At 35.9% G+C, this 15,240-nt stretch overlaps 1 protein-coding gene across 7 annotated transcripts in view; it reads right to left on the bottom strand.

Annotated features, from left to right (window-relative positions):
• RUFY2 (RUN and FYVE domain containing 2) overlaps positions 1–14,950 on the bottom strand; it is a 37,857-nt gene extending 22,907 nt beyond the window's left edge. For 2 of the 7 annotated variants that reach the window (XR_012510279.1, XM_045514236.2), the window contains exons 1-8: positions 14,285–14,578; positions 12,633–12,806; positions 9,648–9,765; positions 6,961–7,062; positions 5,413–5,536; positions 5,155–5,216; positions 4,361–4,426; positions 1,354–1,423 (exon numbers count right to left, since the gene is read on the bottom strand). Coding sequence is in view for 6 of the 7 variants with exons in the window: in XM_045514236.2 (XP_045370192.1) it covers positions 1,354–1,423; positions 4,361–4,426; positions 5,155–5,216; positions 5,413–5,536; positions 6,961–7,062; positions 9,648–9,765; positions 12,633–12,806; positions 14,285–14,486 (918 nt within the window). In the remaining variant the exon portion in view is untranslated. Of the gene's footprint in view, positions 1–1,353; positions 1,424–4,360; positions 4,427–5,154; positions 5,217–5,412; positions 5,537–6,960; positions 7,063–9,647; positions 9,766–12,632; positions 12,807–14,284; positions 14,585–14,640 lie in introns of those variants that run through there. The other 5 variants (XM_074374100.1, XM_074374099.1, XM_045514234.2 and 2 more) reach the window with 5 other exon arrangements.
• Positions 14,951–15,240: the final 290 nt, after the last annotated feature.

Raw genomic sequence — 15,240 nt, forward strand, 5'->3', positions numbered from 1 at the left:
CTCTCACATCTACAGAAACTTTCATAAGAAAAATGTGCTATTATCTCAAGATACCAATTAAAGAAATTATACTCATTTCTATTTCCTTTTGTTAGTAGTGTTATATTATGATTATCTAATTTGCATTATGTCCTGAATACAAAGTACATGAGAAAGCATATAAATAACTATGTGTTAAACAGTAATACTGTAAAGCCTTATATAAAGACAAAAACACCTGTAAGGAAAGAACGTTGTGCTATTATTGAAAATGTAATACAGACATTCATGATAACCAAATAGGACACCCTTGTGAAATCTGGGCACACTGAATGACTGACCACCCTAAATGAGATCTGTATTTAACTCTCGTCATCAGAGTTAAACATGAATTACTAAGTGACTTGGCTCTGAGGCCCAGAATGTAAAAAGGGATCCTAGGAAAGTAAAGCAGCACCCACTCTCCAATGTTGGCTTGCAAATGAATTTCTGAACACTTCCTGATCAGGAATGCAATTTGAACTTCACAGTGCACAGGGAACTTCACAGGCTAAGATAAAGCACAAACTAGTAGGCAGCTCTAATGGTCCCAATCTATCAAACTATCAAATGGTCTTAGCTATCAAAATGAAGACGCAGTCATGCAAACAATCATGTGCTCCCTGGTTTGGAAAAATCAGGCCAGTTCTAAAAGAAATGTGAATTTTAATTAATACGGAAAATAGGGTTCATAGCACTAGTAACAGATTTCTTCCTCTACCCTAAATAATTCCAAAAACGAAAAAAAATTCTGTGGTTTGATAGATTTATTTTTAGAAAAATTACTTCAAAAGCAACTTTACAAACAGTATTAAAAAGAGCTAAGAAAAATTTCAGGTTCTGGGACCACCAGATAGCTACTTTGACAACGTAGAAAACCAGAGCACATGAGCTAAGTTTTACACATGGAGGGTGGAGAAAGGATGGACATGATCATGTAGTAATGCCTGTAAGAATTAAGTAATCTGAATAGTGGACCAAGGGGGACAGTATCATTTTAATGGGAATTTCTATCTATAGGTGATTCCATTATTTAAACACAGGTCATTCAGATTAAAAAATGAGAATCAGTTTTTTTTATAGAAGAGTCTGTATGAGTTTCATCTTTGGGGCTCATTTCTAGAAGTTGAGTATCTCAAATAATTTATAGATTCACCTGAGAATATGTGGTTTCTTTAGAACTTATGATCAATTACAACTATATTACAAATATTCCACAATAATGATGAAAATGTGCGTGTATGTGTGTATGTTTAATGCATTCATAATTAAAATGAAAAAGGATCACAAATAGTAGGTCCATGAAAGACAATTATCATGGCTGGGTGACCATACCTCTTCAATCAGCTTAGTATTTGACTTTTCTAATGAGTCAACTCTTGAATGGAGACTGCTGACTGTGCTGCTGAAATTAATAAAGAAAAATTCATTCAAAATCACAAACTCACAAAGGCAAGAATAAAGTATGTTATTCTGGACTCATTACATTAACTGAAATGCACCAGCTGCCCTGTCTGAATTTTTAAATGGGGGAAATTTCATTAAGTTGGAGAACTTGATTTGGCTAGGAGAGCAATAAAGACGGGAGCAAAAGAATCAAAGTTTCTATTAAAATTCCATTTGATGCTGCTCATTTTATTTTGCTGTCTTCTTAGGGTCCTCCTTATATTTAACTTATACGTTTAGGAATGAAAATTCCACATAAAGATTACTAAATATTGTTAAAACTAAATTAAAAAATTTTAAAGGGTGAACTTTAAATGTCCACTTTATAATTAAGTGGATTAATGAAGCTTATAAACAGTGGTCTTCAACGCAGGTCCATTTTGTTTCCCTTCTCCACTTTCATAATAAATTAAGGACCTCTAAAGTCACCCATGGTTTGAGAAATGTGAATATCAGATGCCCAGCGTCAGGTATCCTGTCAGCCTGCAGCTAGGCAATTGCCCATCTTTCAAGCATAAAGTCAAAAGTCAGGTTACACTACATGAACACACTTGTTATTTGGATTCTTGTTTAAATCAATCAAGAATGAATATTATTGTACAATTTACTGAGTCTGTTTTTCAAGGTCTACTTGATTCTACCATTGCAAACTTTCTCTAAAAAAAAGTAATATGCTATATATACACTACAGTAAAATCTGTAAGAGAGACAACAAATTTTATGCAGCCTAAGAAACAAGTACTGGCATTTTAGTTTAACTGGTAAAACAAGAAAAATGTTTTTTCATCCACATTAAATCATTTTAAAATATAATCAATCATAATCATTCTTAGGTAAATGTCTTGAATTTTTCATAAACAGCACCAGGGGATCCTGATGGTGACAGGTAATAAGTACAGGACTAGGAGATGGACGACCAAGCTTATGGTCCCTACTTTTCTACTATCTAATTGTGTCACCTTGAAAGTTGTAAAACCTTTCTGAGCTTCAGTTTTCTATAAAATCCAATGATAATATCTGCACTACCCTTATGTGAGAATCAAAATAGTATCAAAAAACACTTCTAAAAACAATAAACCCTCAATAGTGGTTTTCTTCAAGTGAAGGATAATAAGAGAGTTCTATTTTTTCCTGTTTTCTATACTTTTGAAATATTCTAAGTGTACAAGAACTGCTTTCTACTTAGACAATGAAAAAATTTAAATATATAAAATATACAAAAGTAAGGTATCTGTATTGCTATAACTGAATACACATAATTTAAAAGAGAATAAGAAATCTCTCTTGGAATGGACTAAATGGAATAAACTTTAAGATAAACTGTTGAGTAAAAACAGTAAAGCACAGGACAGTGTAAAATGTACGCTACCTTATGTGTAAAAAAAACTGGAGGTAGGGGGAGATGAGAAATACAAGAATATATATACATATTCTTATTTATTTGCATAAGCATATCTGGAGACATACATAAGAACCTAGTATATTAATCTCTCCCAAAGAGGAAAACTGGATGGTTGGAGATCAAGGAAGAGAAAGATTTTTCATTTTATGCTCCTTTTAAAGTTTGAACCATGTGATAAATATATCACCTGTTACCAAAAAGTGAATATCAGGTTGCACTGAGAAATACAATTACAGAAATACAAACTATGAAATCCACATATATTTCCTATAATACCAATTATTAAAACTCCATAATAAAAAAGACACTAATGCCAGATGTTTATTTTCTCTCTGACTTCAGAGAGAAAGCAAGAGTCACAACTTACTAGTTTCTTCTTCTAAAATGGGAAAATGTTTATTTTCTGATCATAATGCATGTTCATTGAGTGAAAATCAGAAAATACAGAAAAGCATAAAGAAAATAAAAATTATTCATAATTTTATCACCCAGAGATAGCCATTTTTGCTAATTAGTCATTTTAATTAACGAGAGCAGTCCATTTCTAACTATGCAGCAAATATTACTCATTATACCTGTGCTATCTAGTGTGGCAGTCATAAGCCACAACTGGCTACTCTGAAGTGAAATGTGCTGTAAGTGTAAAATACACATTGGCTTCTGAATACAGTACCAAAAAAAAATACACATAAAATAACTCATTAATAATTTTTATATTGATTACATGTTGAAATAGTAACATTGGCTTATATAAAATATATTTTTTAATTAATTTCATGTTTTTTACCTTATAATGTGATTACCAGAAATTTTAAGTTACCTGTGTGACTCACATTATATTTCTATTAGACAGAACTGTACTATACTATTTTACATACAGATCTCAGAAATTCTTCCCAGATAGAGTATTCACTAACAGCTTCAGTGACCAGGTGACACTGCGGGGAGAAAACTTCCACCATGCAAGATGACAGCCACACTTACACATGAAGCCCTTTAAAGTAGGAAAAATGAACTTTTGAACCATCAAAATGATATAAACTTCCACCTTATCTAGCCTTTTTTTCTCAAGGGTAGAGGGATAAGTCTGAAATTCTATTTTTAAATTCTCTGAAGATTCTATTTAAAAATCTGACTCTCATTTTCTGCTGAAAATGAATTATCTCCAATAATTCTCTTTATTCTGAACTTCCATTCACTCTCTGTCCCCTAACTCTTCTCAAAGATGCTTAGAAAAAAGGAATAGGGTTAAGATGACCTTAAAGGTGGGGAGGCTATAGCCCAGTGAAGGAGGAGCGTATAGCTCAGTGGTAGAGTGCATGCTTAACAGGCACAAAGTTCTAGGTTCAATCCCCAGTGCCTCCATTAAAAAATAAATAAAATAGACTTAATTACCTCCCCCACAAACAAACAAACAAAAAGATGACCTGAACAGGGGGAAAAAAACCTAAGATACAAATATGTACTAAGTATCCACATGTCCATAATACTTACTTCAGTTGTCTATTTAATTCTTCAACATAATTCTTCTGGTCTAATATGGCAGCAATTTGAACATTCCTAGAGAAGGAAAAAAAGTAGCTTTGTGCTAGTTGAAAAGGTCTAAATTATCTAAAATCGTTGTAAAACATAATGGTAAAGCAACATTATCTTGCCTTTAAAATAAAATTCAAGAATCTTTATAATCATGTAGTAATAAGCTGTGCACTTTAAATAACTATAACCTTTTATTAAATTACTTGCTAAACTAAACAATACCATTAATTTAAAAAAATTTTTTGCATCAGATTTGTTTCTTTTTAAAGAAATATATTTGACATAACATTGTTCAAATTTAAGGTGTACAACAGGTTAATCTAATACATTTATATATTGTGAAATGACTGCAGTTTGTAGTGATAATTGGCATCTCTATCACATTACGTAATTACTTTTCTCTTTAGTAGTCAGAATAAATATATTTAAATTTAAACACAACTATTTCTTGAAATAAATCAGCATTGGTAAATTTATGAGTAATAAGCTTTCATCCCTTTTTATGACACAAACACAGATGACTATCAAAAAGGGTCTCTGGAACTAATGATACGACCAAAAATTTTATTTCAGACTAAAGCCTCCATCTTCTAAGTGATTTTTGCTTTAGAAAGCTTGTAAATGGAAGTGAAAACAAAACAAAGCAGGAACTACACACACACAAAATCCATACTGTAAACAGATGGACCTCATACTGATTTGTAAAGAGCTTCATAATAAAATACATGTGAAATAACTTACGAAAATCATACCTTTCTTTATTTCCAATATCTTCTTCATTCTTTAAATACATGGAAAAATCAATCACCCCAACCTAAAGTAAATAAAGTTATTTGTATTTAAAGGGGAGAAATATTAGAAGTATCTTTAACATGCAACTGACTTTCATTCTTAATTTTTCTTTACTATTTAACAGCACCATTTATAACTTAGAGTAATACCTGGGTCAAAGAAGAACAGTACAAACTGGAAACACCACTCTGCATTTTGTACTAGTCACTTTCACTTACTTGTGAGTCTAAATCCTCTCCCTTTACACACAGATTAGCATCTATGACATTCAGGCCAACCAGCAGCCCAACAATTACAGCTCCTTCTTCTTCCATCATTAGTGCGTGATACTCATAGAATTCACTGTGAAAATTAAAATAATAAAAATCTTAAATCACAAATCTATTTTATTTATTCGGGGGGGAAGGTAACTAGGTTTCTTTGTTTGTTTATTTAATGGAGGTACTAGGGATTGAACCTAGGACCTTGTACATGCTAAGCACGTGCTCTACCACTGAACTACACCCTCTCCTATACAAATTTATTTTAAAGACTAAATTTTAAATCTTAATACCTCATTGCAAGCATGGAACCAATATAAATAAAATTAGCCTTTCTATACATAAATACCTTAAATTTTTTAAAATTTAAATGTCTATACAGAAAATGTATAAGAAAGGGACTGAAAGAGATAGAAGAGGAAAAGGAATTTTTAGAGAAAGAAAAGAAGCAAAGAAAAATCAAAAAAAAAAAGTCATCACTGAGGCCAGGAACGTTTGTAACTCTCAAAAGACATAGACTGTTGTTGATCTGATAACAGTATTTTTATTAGAGTTGAATCTTCATCCTAGAATTTATTAAAACCCTAGGGATAAAGACTAAAATGGGGAAATGAATATATGAAACATTTCAAAGCCTGTGTTCAAGCCAATTGCATTTGGTATACGTATTGCTCTAAACAGATAATCATTAAAGATACTTATGGAAATCTAGATTCTAAAAAAATATTCAAACAAGAGACTTGTAAAAGAAACAGGAAAATAGGACAGCCTGAAAACTAAGACTTGACAATTAATATTCAGAAAACTAGTTATCACCATCTCATGCCTTCTTCAAGAAGTCCCATGTGTATTATTTAATCACTTTAATTAACCTTCAGAATATTGTTGAGAAATTGAAGGTGCTGAAAGTATGGTCACTGTCATTTAACAAATGGGAAAATGGATGTACAACTGAAGTCACAAGTAAAACCAAAAATGACCAGACTCTCCAGAACATCACAGAGGATCTCTAAAAGAATAACAGAGAACAGAGGGGTTGCCATGGGCCCACACCCCTTGAGAACTGACCATTTTGCTCTGAAGGTCTGTCTTTAAACATTTGGACTTCAATTTAAACTGACAGTTTAAAAATGCCCACAATACAGTCAAAGCGATAGTTTGGACATTCAAGATCTAAAAAGAAACCTCCTGAATTAAAGCCCAAAATTTCAATACAAATTTTTATTCATAGCATTAACTGTAACTTAGGAAAAAAACTAAAACTTTGATATATACAATCTCCACCTTATTGGCCTATAAAAAGCTTACGGCATTCATTTTTCAGGTTAATTCCTGATTCCTGTTATGTCTCCACTGTGATTTTCTCTCTCATTTTGCTCCTCCTTTTATTTTATGCCATCACAATGTATTTTATGTATCCTTTTGTACTACATCTTCAATCCTTTTCCAAAGACAGGATACAGAAGAAATAAAAAATGAAAATAAACATGATTTAATAGTACTAACCTCAAGAGATCCCTTTGAATAATTAAGCAACGCAGGTAATCAGCCATTTTTTTTTGCATGAGGGCTAATCGAAGCCATGCTCTTGCACGACCCAGGGGGGTCCTAAAAAGCAAAACCAAATGTTCAGAAAACAACCCCAGTCCAAAGATTACAGACTACATCTTCTACCTCTACTGAGGTACACATTAATAAAGGAAAAAGGCAATTTATCATGGTTTTGTCTTTGTCTATAGCTTTAAGTCAGCTCTTTGAGCATACAAACCAATCCCTGGGAACTATTTAAGTCTCTAAGAAAAATCTGCACCTGTAGGTCACCAAGGTACCATTTTATGCTTTGGAAGAAATGACTCTCTAAATAGTGAGAATATTTCTATAAGAAATATTTTTTTAGAAGGGGTTTAGTCCTCTAAAAGTGAGTTCACAAAATGCACCAATAAGGCAGTATGATGCCTTCAAAAAATAACTGACATTATACCTGAATTTTAAAAATTATAACAAAGCTAAGAAGGTATCAAGCTGGTAATTACAGAGAATCACGAAGCTATCTGCTATTTTTGAAATGTTTCTTTTAACCAGTTGTCCTTAAAAAAAATTAAATCTCTTTCATGTGGAAGTCTGCTGGGAACAGAACTTCTAAGACAACAAATATATCTGAAAGATTGTGGCCCAAGGCCATTTTTTGCTGGCTACAAGTAGGGTCTCCTGGACAAGAGAGAGCACACAGTTCTCAAAATTGAAGGTGTTTGTGCTCAAGATGAAAATGAATTCTATCAAGGCAAGAGATGTGATGTGCACGAAGCAAAGAACAACATAGTAACTTCTGGAGGCAAACTGAACAAAATCAAAATATCTGGGAAAAGGTAACCTGTGCTCATGGTAACTGTGGCAAGGTTTGTGCCAAATTCTGAGGCAACCTTCCTGCGAAAGCCACTGGACACAGAACCCATGTGATGCTGTACTCCTCAAGGATTTAAACTTGAAAAGTGAAGTACTATTGAAAAGTAAATAAATAAAAGTGTGGATCTGTTCTCTTACTAAAAAAATTTAATTTCATACCTCTCTTAATCAAGTTATCATTTAGTAAAAATAAAAGCAAGCTTTACAGAATTAGAATTTTTTAAAGAGAAATATATCATGTAAACCTTTATGTTTTCTCATGCAGAGAATGTTTTGGCACGAAATGTGAAAGGAAACTTAATCTTCATTTCTAACAGCTAAGGAGTTTCTTATGGCTTAGCATTTTACTGAATACCATTCTTTAGAAAGCATATTTTTACTTTTGTAGAATTTGGCTTTTTTAAAACAATATGAGCGTGTATGACTTGCTATTTAACTCTAAAAACTGAGTTTGAATCCTGACTCTACCACCTATAAACTGTAACTTCTTTGACCTTTATTTTTCACATCTATACAATTGTTATAATAATAATCTCTACCCTAAGATTGTTTTAAGCACTAATTGAGATAATACATGTAAAACAATTATCTTCTTACCCTGATACAGTGCTCAATAAATAGTAGCCATTTACTTTTATCACTTGATTAAGTACAACTTGCAAACATTTGGATGTTGTGATAACAGAAAATACCACCATATTCCCCACAATATATAAGACACTAAATTGTAAAGCTAAGAGAAAGCAAACTGATAATCTGACAGAAAATGCTAAGTGTAAAAAAGCTATCTCGGACACAAGAATTAAGATAAACTAAAGGAAACTCTTACATCTTAACTATAGCCTGAAGAACATAAGAACTTAGCCTTATCAACAAAAAAAAACTGCAAAAATTTCAACACTCCTGACTCATTAGCTGGAATATTCAGCCTTTAGGACCTTTCATATACAGTTGTTCCTCACTATCTGTGGAGACTGGTTCCAGCACCCCCACAGATACCAAAATCTGTGGATACTCAAGTTCCTTCTATAAAATGGCACAGTATTTGCATATAACTTAAGCACATTCTTCCATTTACTTTAAATCATCTCTAGATAATGTGTAATACCTAATACGACGTCAATGCTATGTAAATAGCTGCCAGGGTGTGGCAAATTCAAGTTTCGCTTTTTGGAACTTTCTGAATTTTTTTTTCTGAATATTTTTGATCCAAAGTACGTTGAATCTGCAGATGCAGAACCCATGGATATTGAGGGTTGACTGTACATTTATCTAGTGAAATAGGCAAGTGACATAATAGGCCCCAATTTTCAGAGGAAGAAAAGTAATTTGCACAAACCCTTTGGAATATAAATGGTTTATGGAGAAAACTCAAATCTCCTGAGCTTTGCCCTGGATTTAGCTTACATCAAATATCTACTGACTACCTACTTATGCAAACTTGCTTAACACTCAGAAAACATAAATGCGTAACTGATATAGTCTGTCTTAAAAGGACTTGTCAATTTTCTGCACTACAACGCAGGATTTAAGTAAGTGACATAATAAAGGAGTGAATATAGTGATAAAAGAAAGAGCACTTAATTCTCACTGAAGGGGCTAAGAAAAACTTCATAAAGGAAATGACAGTGGAGCTGGGCTGTAAAGAATCAACAGAATTTTATTAGGAGAGAATATAGCAGAAAGCCACCTAAGGCTGAGAGAAGATTATCAGCTGGAGTGTGAGGTAATTTTAAGGAAGAGCAAATATACTTCTGTGGCTGGGATGAACAAGTAATAAGATTACTTACTTAAGACCAGGTAAATCCCGGACACTAGCTCCTATTTCCTCTGCTTCTGGGTACAGCTTCTCTACCAGTTCCAAAGGGCCCCAGATAGTTTTGTTATAACTCAAAAATGATTTTCTTACTGAAAAAAGAAAATATAATGCATACAACTTCAACATATAAAATTGTAGTAACTCCCTGTTAAATATTTCCTTACAACATTTTTAACTTAATATACAATTATTCAGAGAACTTTCCTCTCATCACTACACAGCCCTGTTGATCAGGAGCCTGTTCATCAGGATCCTGATACTTTCCTTATCAGAAATATGCATCTTGCCCATTCTTCCTTATCAGAAATATGCAGGTAGGTAATTAAAGTAAAAAACAACTAGGCTTATTCTTTACCAGTACCAAAATAAGACTGGTGGCCCCAGCAGGTTGATCTTTATGTTTATTTAATAAACCAAGGATGAATCATTATTTTACTTTTATATACAAAAAATTATGACTTTACTTTTCCTTTTATTTGATTTTGAGATTTGGGTAATATAAAACCAATGAACAACTACATGCTTCTTTCTTCATACTGACCAGATTTCCTGTAGACCCAGTGTGTCTATCATATGCACCACCCAAGAACCACCACCAAGATAGGCAATTTTTTCTTGGGGGAGAAAACCCAATCAGCACAAAGTAGCTTTATAATGATTCATCGAGATAAGCATAGGACTGTTAGGATATGGCTCATGGTATTTTGTGAAGTAAAGGAAAATCAGAGAAGATTTTAAAATGTAACTATTTTGGCCATCATTTGACAAAGCACATTTCAGGAGACTGGAAGAAAATAACAATGTAAGTTATTAACTTTTTTAACAAAAAGGAAATTTTTCAAAAAGCAAATTAAAACTCAAGGCCTGAGATGAGATTGTTGACTTCCTAATGTATTAAAAGAAGTATTTAGAGACTGATAATATCAAGAGTAGGCAAAAATGGGGGGAAAACAAACACATTTACTGTTGTTTATCAGTGAAGCCTTTATAGACATCAGTTGCCTATATCCTTTGACCCAGTAATTCTATGCCTAGGAATCCTAAAGAAATCCTAGCACATGTGTACAAACATATATACCCAAAGATGTTCTTCCAGCACAATTTTAATAATAAAAACTGAAAACAGCCTAAGTGTGAATTAAGAGGAGAGTAGTTAAATAAGTCACAGTATACATATATGTATGAAATATTATGCAGCCATTAAAATGTGGTAAAGACCTCTATGTAAATGGTAAGATCACCAAACAATACCTTTTTTTTTTTTAAAGGAGGGGGAAAAGAAAGTCACAGAATAACACAGCATGACTCTGTTTAGAGTAAAAGAGGGAAAAAATGAACTACACATCAATTTTTAAAAAAAGAAAGAGAAAAAAAACAGAGAAGAGAAGAATGACAATTTCCTTTAGGGAAATAAATGGAAGAAAATGAAGGGAAACTGTTTTTGCTCTATGTGCTTCTATGTTGTTTGATTAATATTCAAAAAGAGGGGGGAGGGTATAACTCAGTGGTAGAGTACATGCTTAGCATACACGAGGTCCTGGGTTCAATCCCCAGTACCTCCTCTAAAAATAAACATAATTACCTCCCCCAACCAAAAAGAGTATACTTCACTGTTATTTATATATTTTTAAAATTTTATTTTAAGTCCTTAATTAAAGAAAAATTAGAATCTAAAAACAAACAAACCAAAAACAAACAAACAAACTCATAGATACAGAGAACAGATCAGTGGTTTCCAGGGTTGGACGGTGGGAATGGATGAAATGGGTAAAGGTGGTCAAAAGGTACAAACTTCCAGATGTAAGATACATAAGTCCTGGAGATGTAATGTACATGATGACTGTAGTTATTAATACTGTACTATATATTTGAAAGCTGCTAAGAGTAAATCTTAAAATTTCTCAACACACACACAAAAAACTTACATGTAGTAGTGAATGTTAACTAGATTTATTGTAGTAATCATTTCACTATATATAAAAATATGAAATCACTGTGTTGGACCCCTGAAACTAATAATGTTATATGTCAACTGCCTCAATTAAATAAACACATTTTAAAGAAAAAAAAAAGTTAATAACATCACATAAGGTTTCTCAAATTCTGATGCCAACAAGGCTCCTCAGTTTAAAGTACATTTTATTAAAACCATGTTTAGGTAAATCTCCTCTTTTGCTTTTTACATTTACCCCCACTTTCATGTCCCATGGTCAGAACTTCTCAACTTACCCAGGCTTCTGGTATACCAACCAAAAAAACCAAGCTTCTTTTGCTTTTTATTAGTCACCTTACTATACAATGCTTACTCACACAGCCCTCTACACAGCTGCTGATCATATGAACTAGAGACCAAAACCACCAGTAATTGTTATATAAGTATTTGCTGTAAGTAAAAGAACAGTTATTATGCAATGTATATTAAGTATAACAAACATTTTATACATAACAATAATTCAATAGGAACTGTAGAGAAGAATACAATATCCACTATTATGATCATGTTCAGGGAGCGCTCACATTTCTACAATAACCCAATCCAGAAGACAATTTTTTCTAGACATGCTCCCATACATTAAGGAGGTTTACATTTCAGTAATCAACTATTTTAATGTACTTGTTCAATGGCGCTCAAACTAGTAATAATAGTTCATATCAGAATCACCAAGCTTAAAATTTTTTAAATAACTACAACTATCCTAGAAAACGGAAGTCAGTTCCGAGTATGTTGAAAAAATGTCAAATATGTTTTTTACAATACACCAGCAACTAAGCATTTTCTGAGGACCACCAATTAGAAAACAAAGCAGTAGGGTATTTTCTCCCCCAAACCAATCCACCCAATACTTTAAAAAGTAACAGTAATTGTAGCCACAAAAAAATCACATTTTCAAGGATGTTTAAGATGCGGGGATGGGGTGATTTCTAAATTTAGTTAAAAAAAAAAATCTCATGATACCTTTAAGACCGTGTTTCAGACAATGTTCCATAACAACGAAGAACTGCTGCAAGGGGGGATAGTCAGAATCCAAAGTGCGGCCAAAGCTTAGAGCAGATTCAATTAGTCCTTTGATACTGAGTTTAGCCATGTTTAACAAGTTTGCTCTCTCTACAGCTGTGGGGTCTTTTGTAGCTGAAAGCACAAGAAAGGAGTCCAACATTGTTTACAAGACCTGACACTGAAAAATATACAACCCTTTCCATTCTCTATAAAAATAACAGTGGTTTGTTTCTCGTAGGTGGACAAGTTAGTCTTCCTAACTAACATACACCCCTAGTTCTTATGTCTTTCTCATGCATACCATAGAACACTACCATGCCCACTCTGGCCAAAGTTTATGAATTATTCTCAATATCCTGCAAACTGGCTGTTCTCTGGTATTTATCTTATTTTTGAGATACCTCTACAAGGAGAATAAATTTTTTAAAAAGGCTTTCTGTGGAGAGAAGTTTGTAGGAATAGTGGAATAACAGACAACATGTTTAAAGGTCTCATGCAAAGGTAGATAGCAGGAACTGTCAAGGATGAATTCAAAGGCAAAAAAATGTTCAGAATACACTGGCAATAAAAGGTATTTAAAGTTCTAAGATTCCAGTATCATCCATAACAAACGTGGCAGGTAAATAAAACAGGGTCATATAGAAGCCATTCAACTCTTCCACTCATTTTAACCCTCTTCCGATCTTGTATTTTCATTGCAATTGTAGTTCTGTATTGCAGGGCTCCTTTATTTTCCCAAAGGAAATAAACACAGGTCCAGTTTCACGTTAAAGTTCCCTGCCCTTCCACACTGCTCACCCAGTTGAACATCAAGTTAATAAATGCATTTTTTAAACAAACTGATTGCTTTTCAATTCACAAAAAATTTTTTCTTCCCCATAAATTTTATTCTCAGTTTTCTTATAAATTCAGATACTTCCCCATACTCTCATCACTGTTGTGACTAGCAGAAATATTTTCAGCAAATACAGATGACAAAATGACGAGCAAAAAAAAAAAAAAAAATTTAAGCGTTTAGTATGTTTCATAATCTCTGACAAATTTACTAGTCCATGTAAACCAAGGGTCCGTTTTTCCTTCCCCGGACAAAAGTCCAGAGTTCCCAATGATCTAGTATTCCAGTTCCGATCTCAGGTAGTTAGGTGTGAAGCCTGACACTGAATCCTAAGCAATTTAAAACGCAGCCACAACTGCTATGACCAAGCTAGCTGGTGGACAATCTCCACACAAGATACCATTTCTTCAAATATGCATCGTGGTATGCTTCCCTCTCTTTTGGGGGGGCGAAAAAACCACTCTATGTTTCATAATCTGTGGCAATTCTCGTTTTTGTTAACAGTGCCCATCACAATCCGTAATGTACGATGCGACAACTAGACAAAGCGCTTTTGCAGCTGCTCCGAGGTAGGTCGGTGCTGGGCGCCGGCAGCTTCGGCCGCGCCCCGCCAGGCTCGCGGATGCGTCCTGCCAGGTTGCGGCCCCCAAATGCGGCCAAGGGCCAGTTCCCGCATCTTGCCCGGGCCTAGGGCCCCTCCCCTGCCTCCCTACTCCCGCCAGCAAGGCTGCCCAAAGCAATCGGGGCGCCCCCAGGACCAAAGCGGAGGGCTCACCCGGGGTCCTGCGCTGCTTCGCTGCCTCTCTCCCGCCCTCCGCGTCGGACACCCAGGCCAAAACCTGAGTCGCTTCCCTCCGCCACCCCCGAACCTGGAAAGTCATCGCCCGTCCCCGACTGTTCCCCGAATCCAGGAGAGACACCCCGGCCGGCCCTGTCCTCGCTCCCTGGAAGCCGTCGGAGCACGAGCCCTCGGCCATTAGGCACCTGAAGGCGGGCGGAGGCGGGAGAGAATGAGGGGCAGCCGCGCGTTGCCATGGCGACCCCAGGCGCCCCCGAGCCCCCCGGCTCTCCCCGCCCAGCCCCAGGCCCGTATTCGGGTCCTAGTTCCGACCGCGAGGCCTGGATGCCCACCGCCATCAGTCCTCCTGGCCCGACAGAGGCCTCAGACCAGCACCGAGGGCCCGGCGTCCGCTTTCGGCGGGCTCTCCTTACCCATGGTGGCGGCGGCAGCGGCACAGTCTCGGGCGGGGACTCCGTGGGCCCCGCCAGCAGCTCCCTTCAGGCGCGCAACGGCCGCCACGGCGTCTGCGACCAGGCCGGCTGCGGCCCACAGCGCTCCCGGCGGCGGGAGGACGCCGGGCGGTCCCGCGGCGCCCGAGTAGGGCGGGGGGGTCGCAGAGACTGCAGCGGCGGCAGAGAAATCCGCGCTCGCTGAGCCACTTCGCGTCCTGTCGGACCGGAAGGAGGAGGAAAAGGAGCGTGAAGGAGACCTCGAGTGTGAGGAGCTGGAGGGCGGACCCTAGTCCGACCATAGCTTTCTCGCCCTGAAGGCTTCGCCCGAGTGCTAAAGCTGCATTTCCACGGGGATGCGAGCCACGTGCAAACGTTTTATCCACAGGATCCGGCTGGGTTTAATCAGACACACCTGACCGTTTCCCCTTATTCACAAAAAGAATTTAGAAAATCTGAAGCAATTAACAGTAGGCGAAAATCTACTGAAGCTATTAGACA

Source organism: Camelus bactrianus, chromosome 11, assembly GCF_048773025.1.
Source record: "Camelus bactrianus isolate YW-2024 breed Bactrian camel chromosome 11, ASM4877302v1, whole genome shotgun sequence".
In the NCBI taxonomy this organism is placed as follows: Eukaryota; Metazoa; Chordata; class Mammalia; order Artiodactyla; family Camelidae; genus Camelus; species Camelus bactrianus.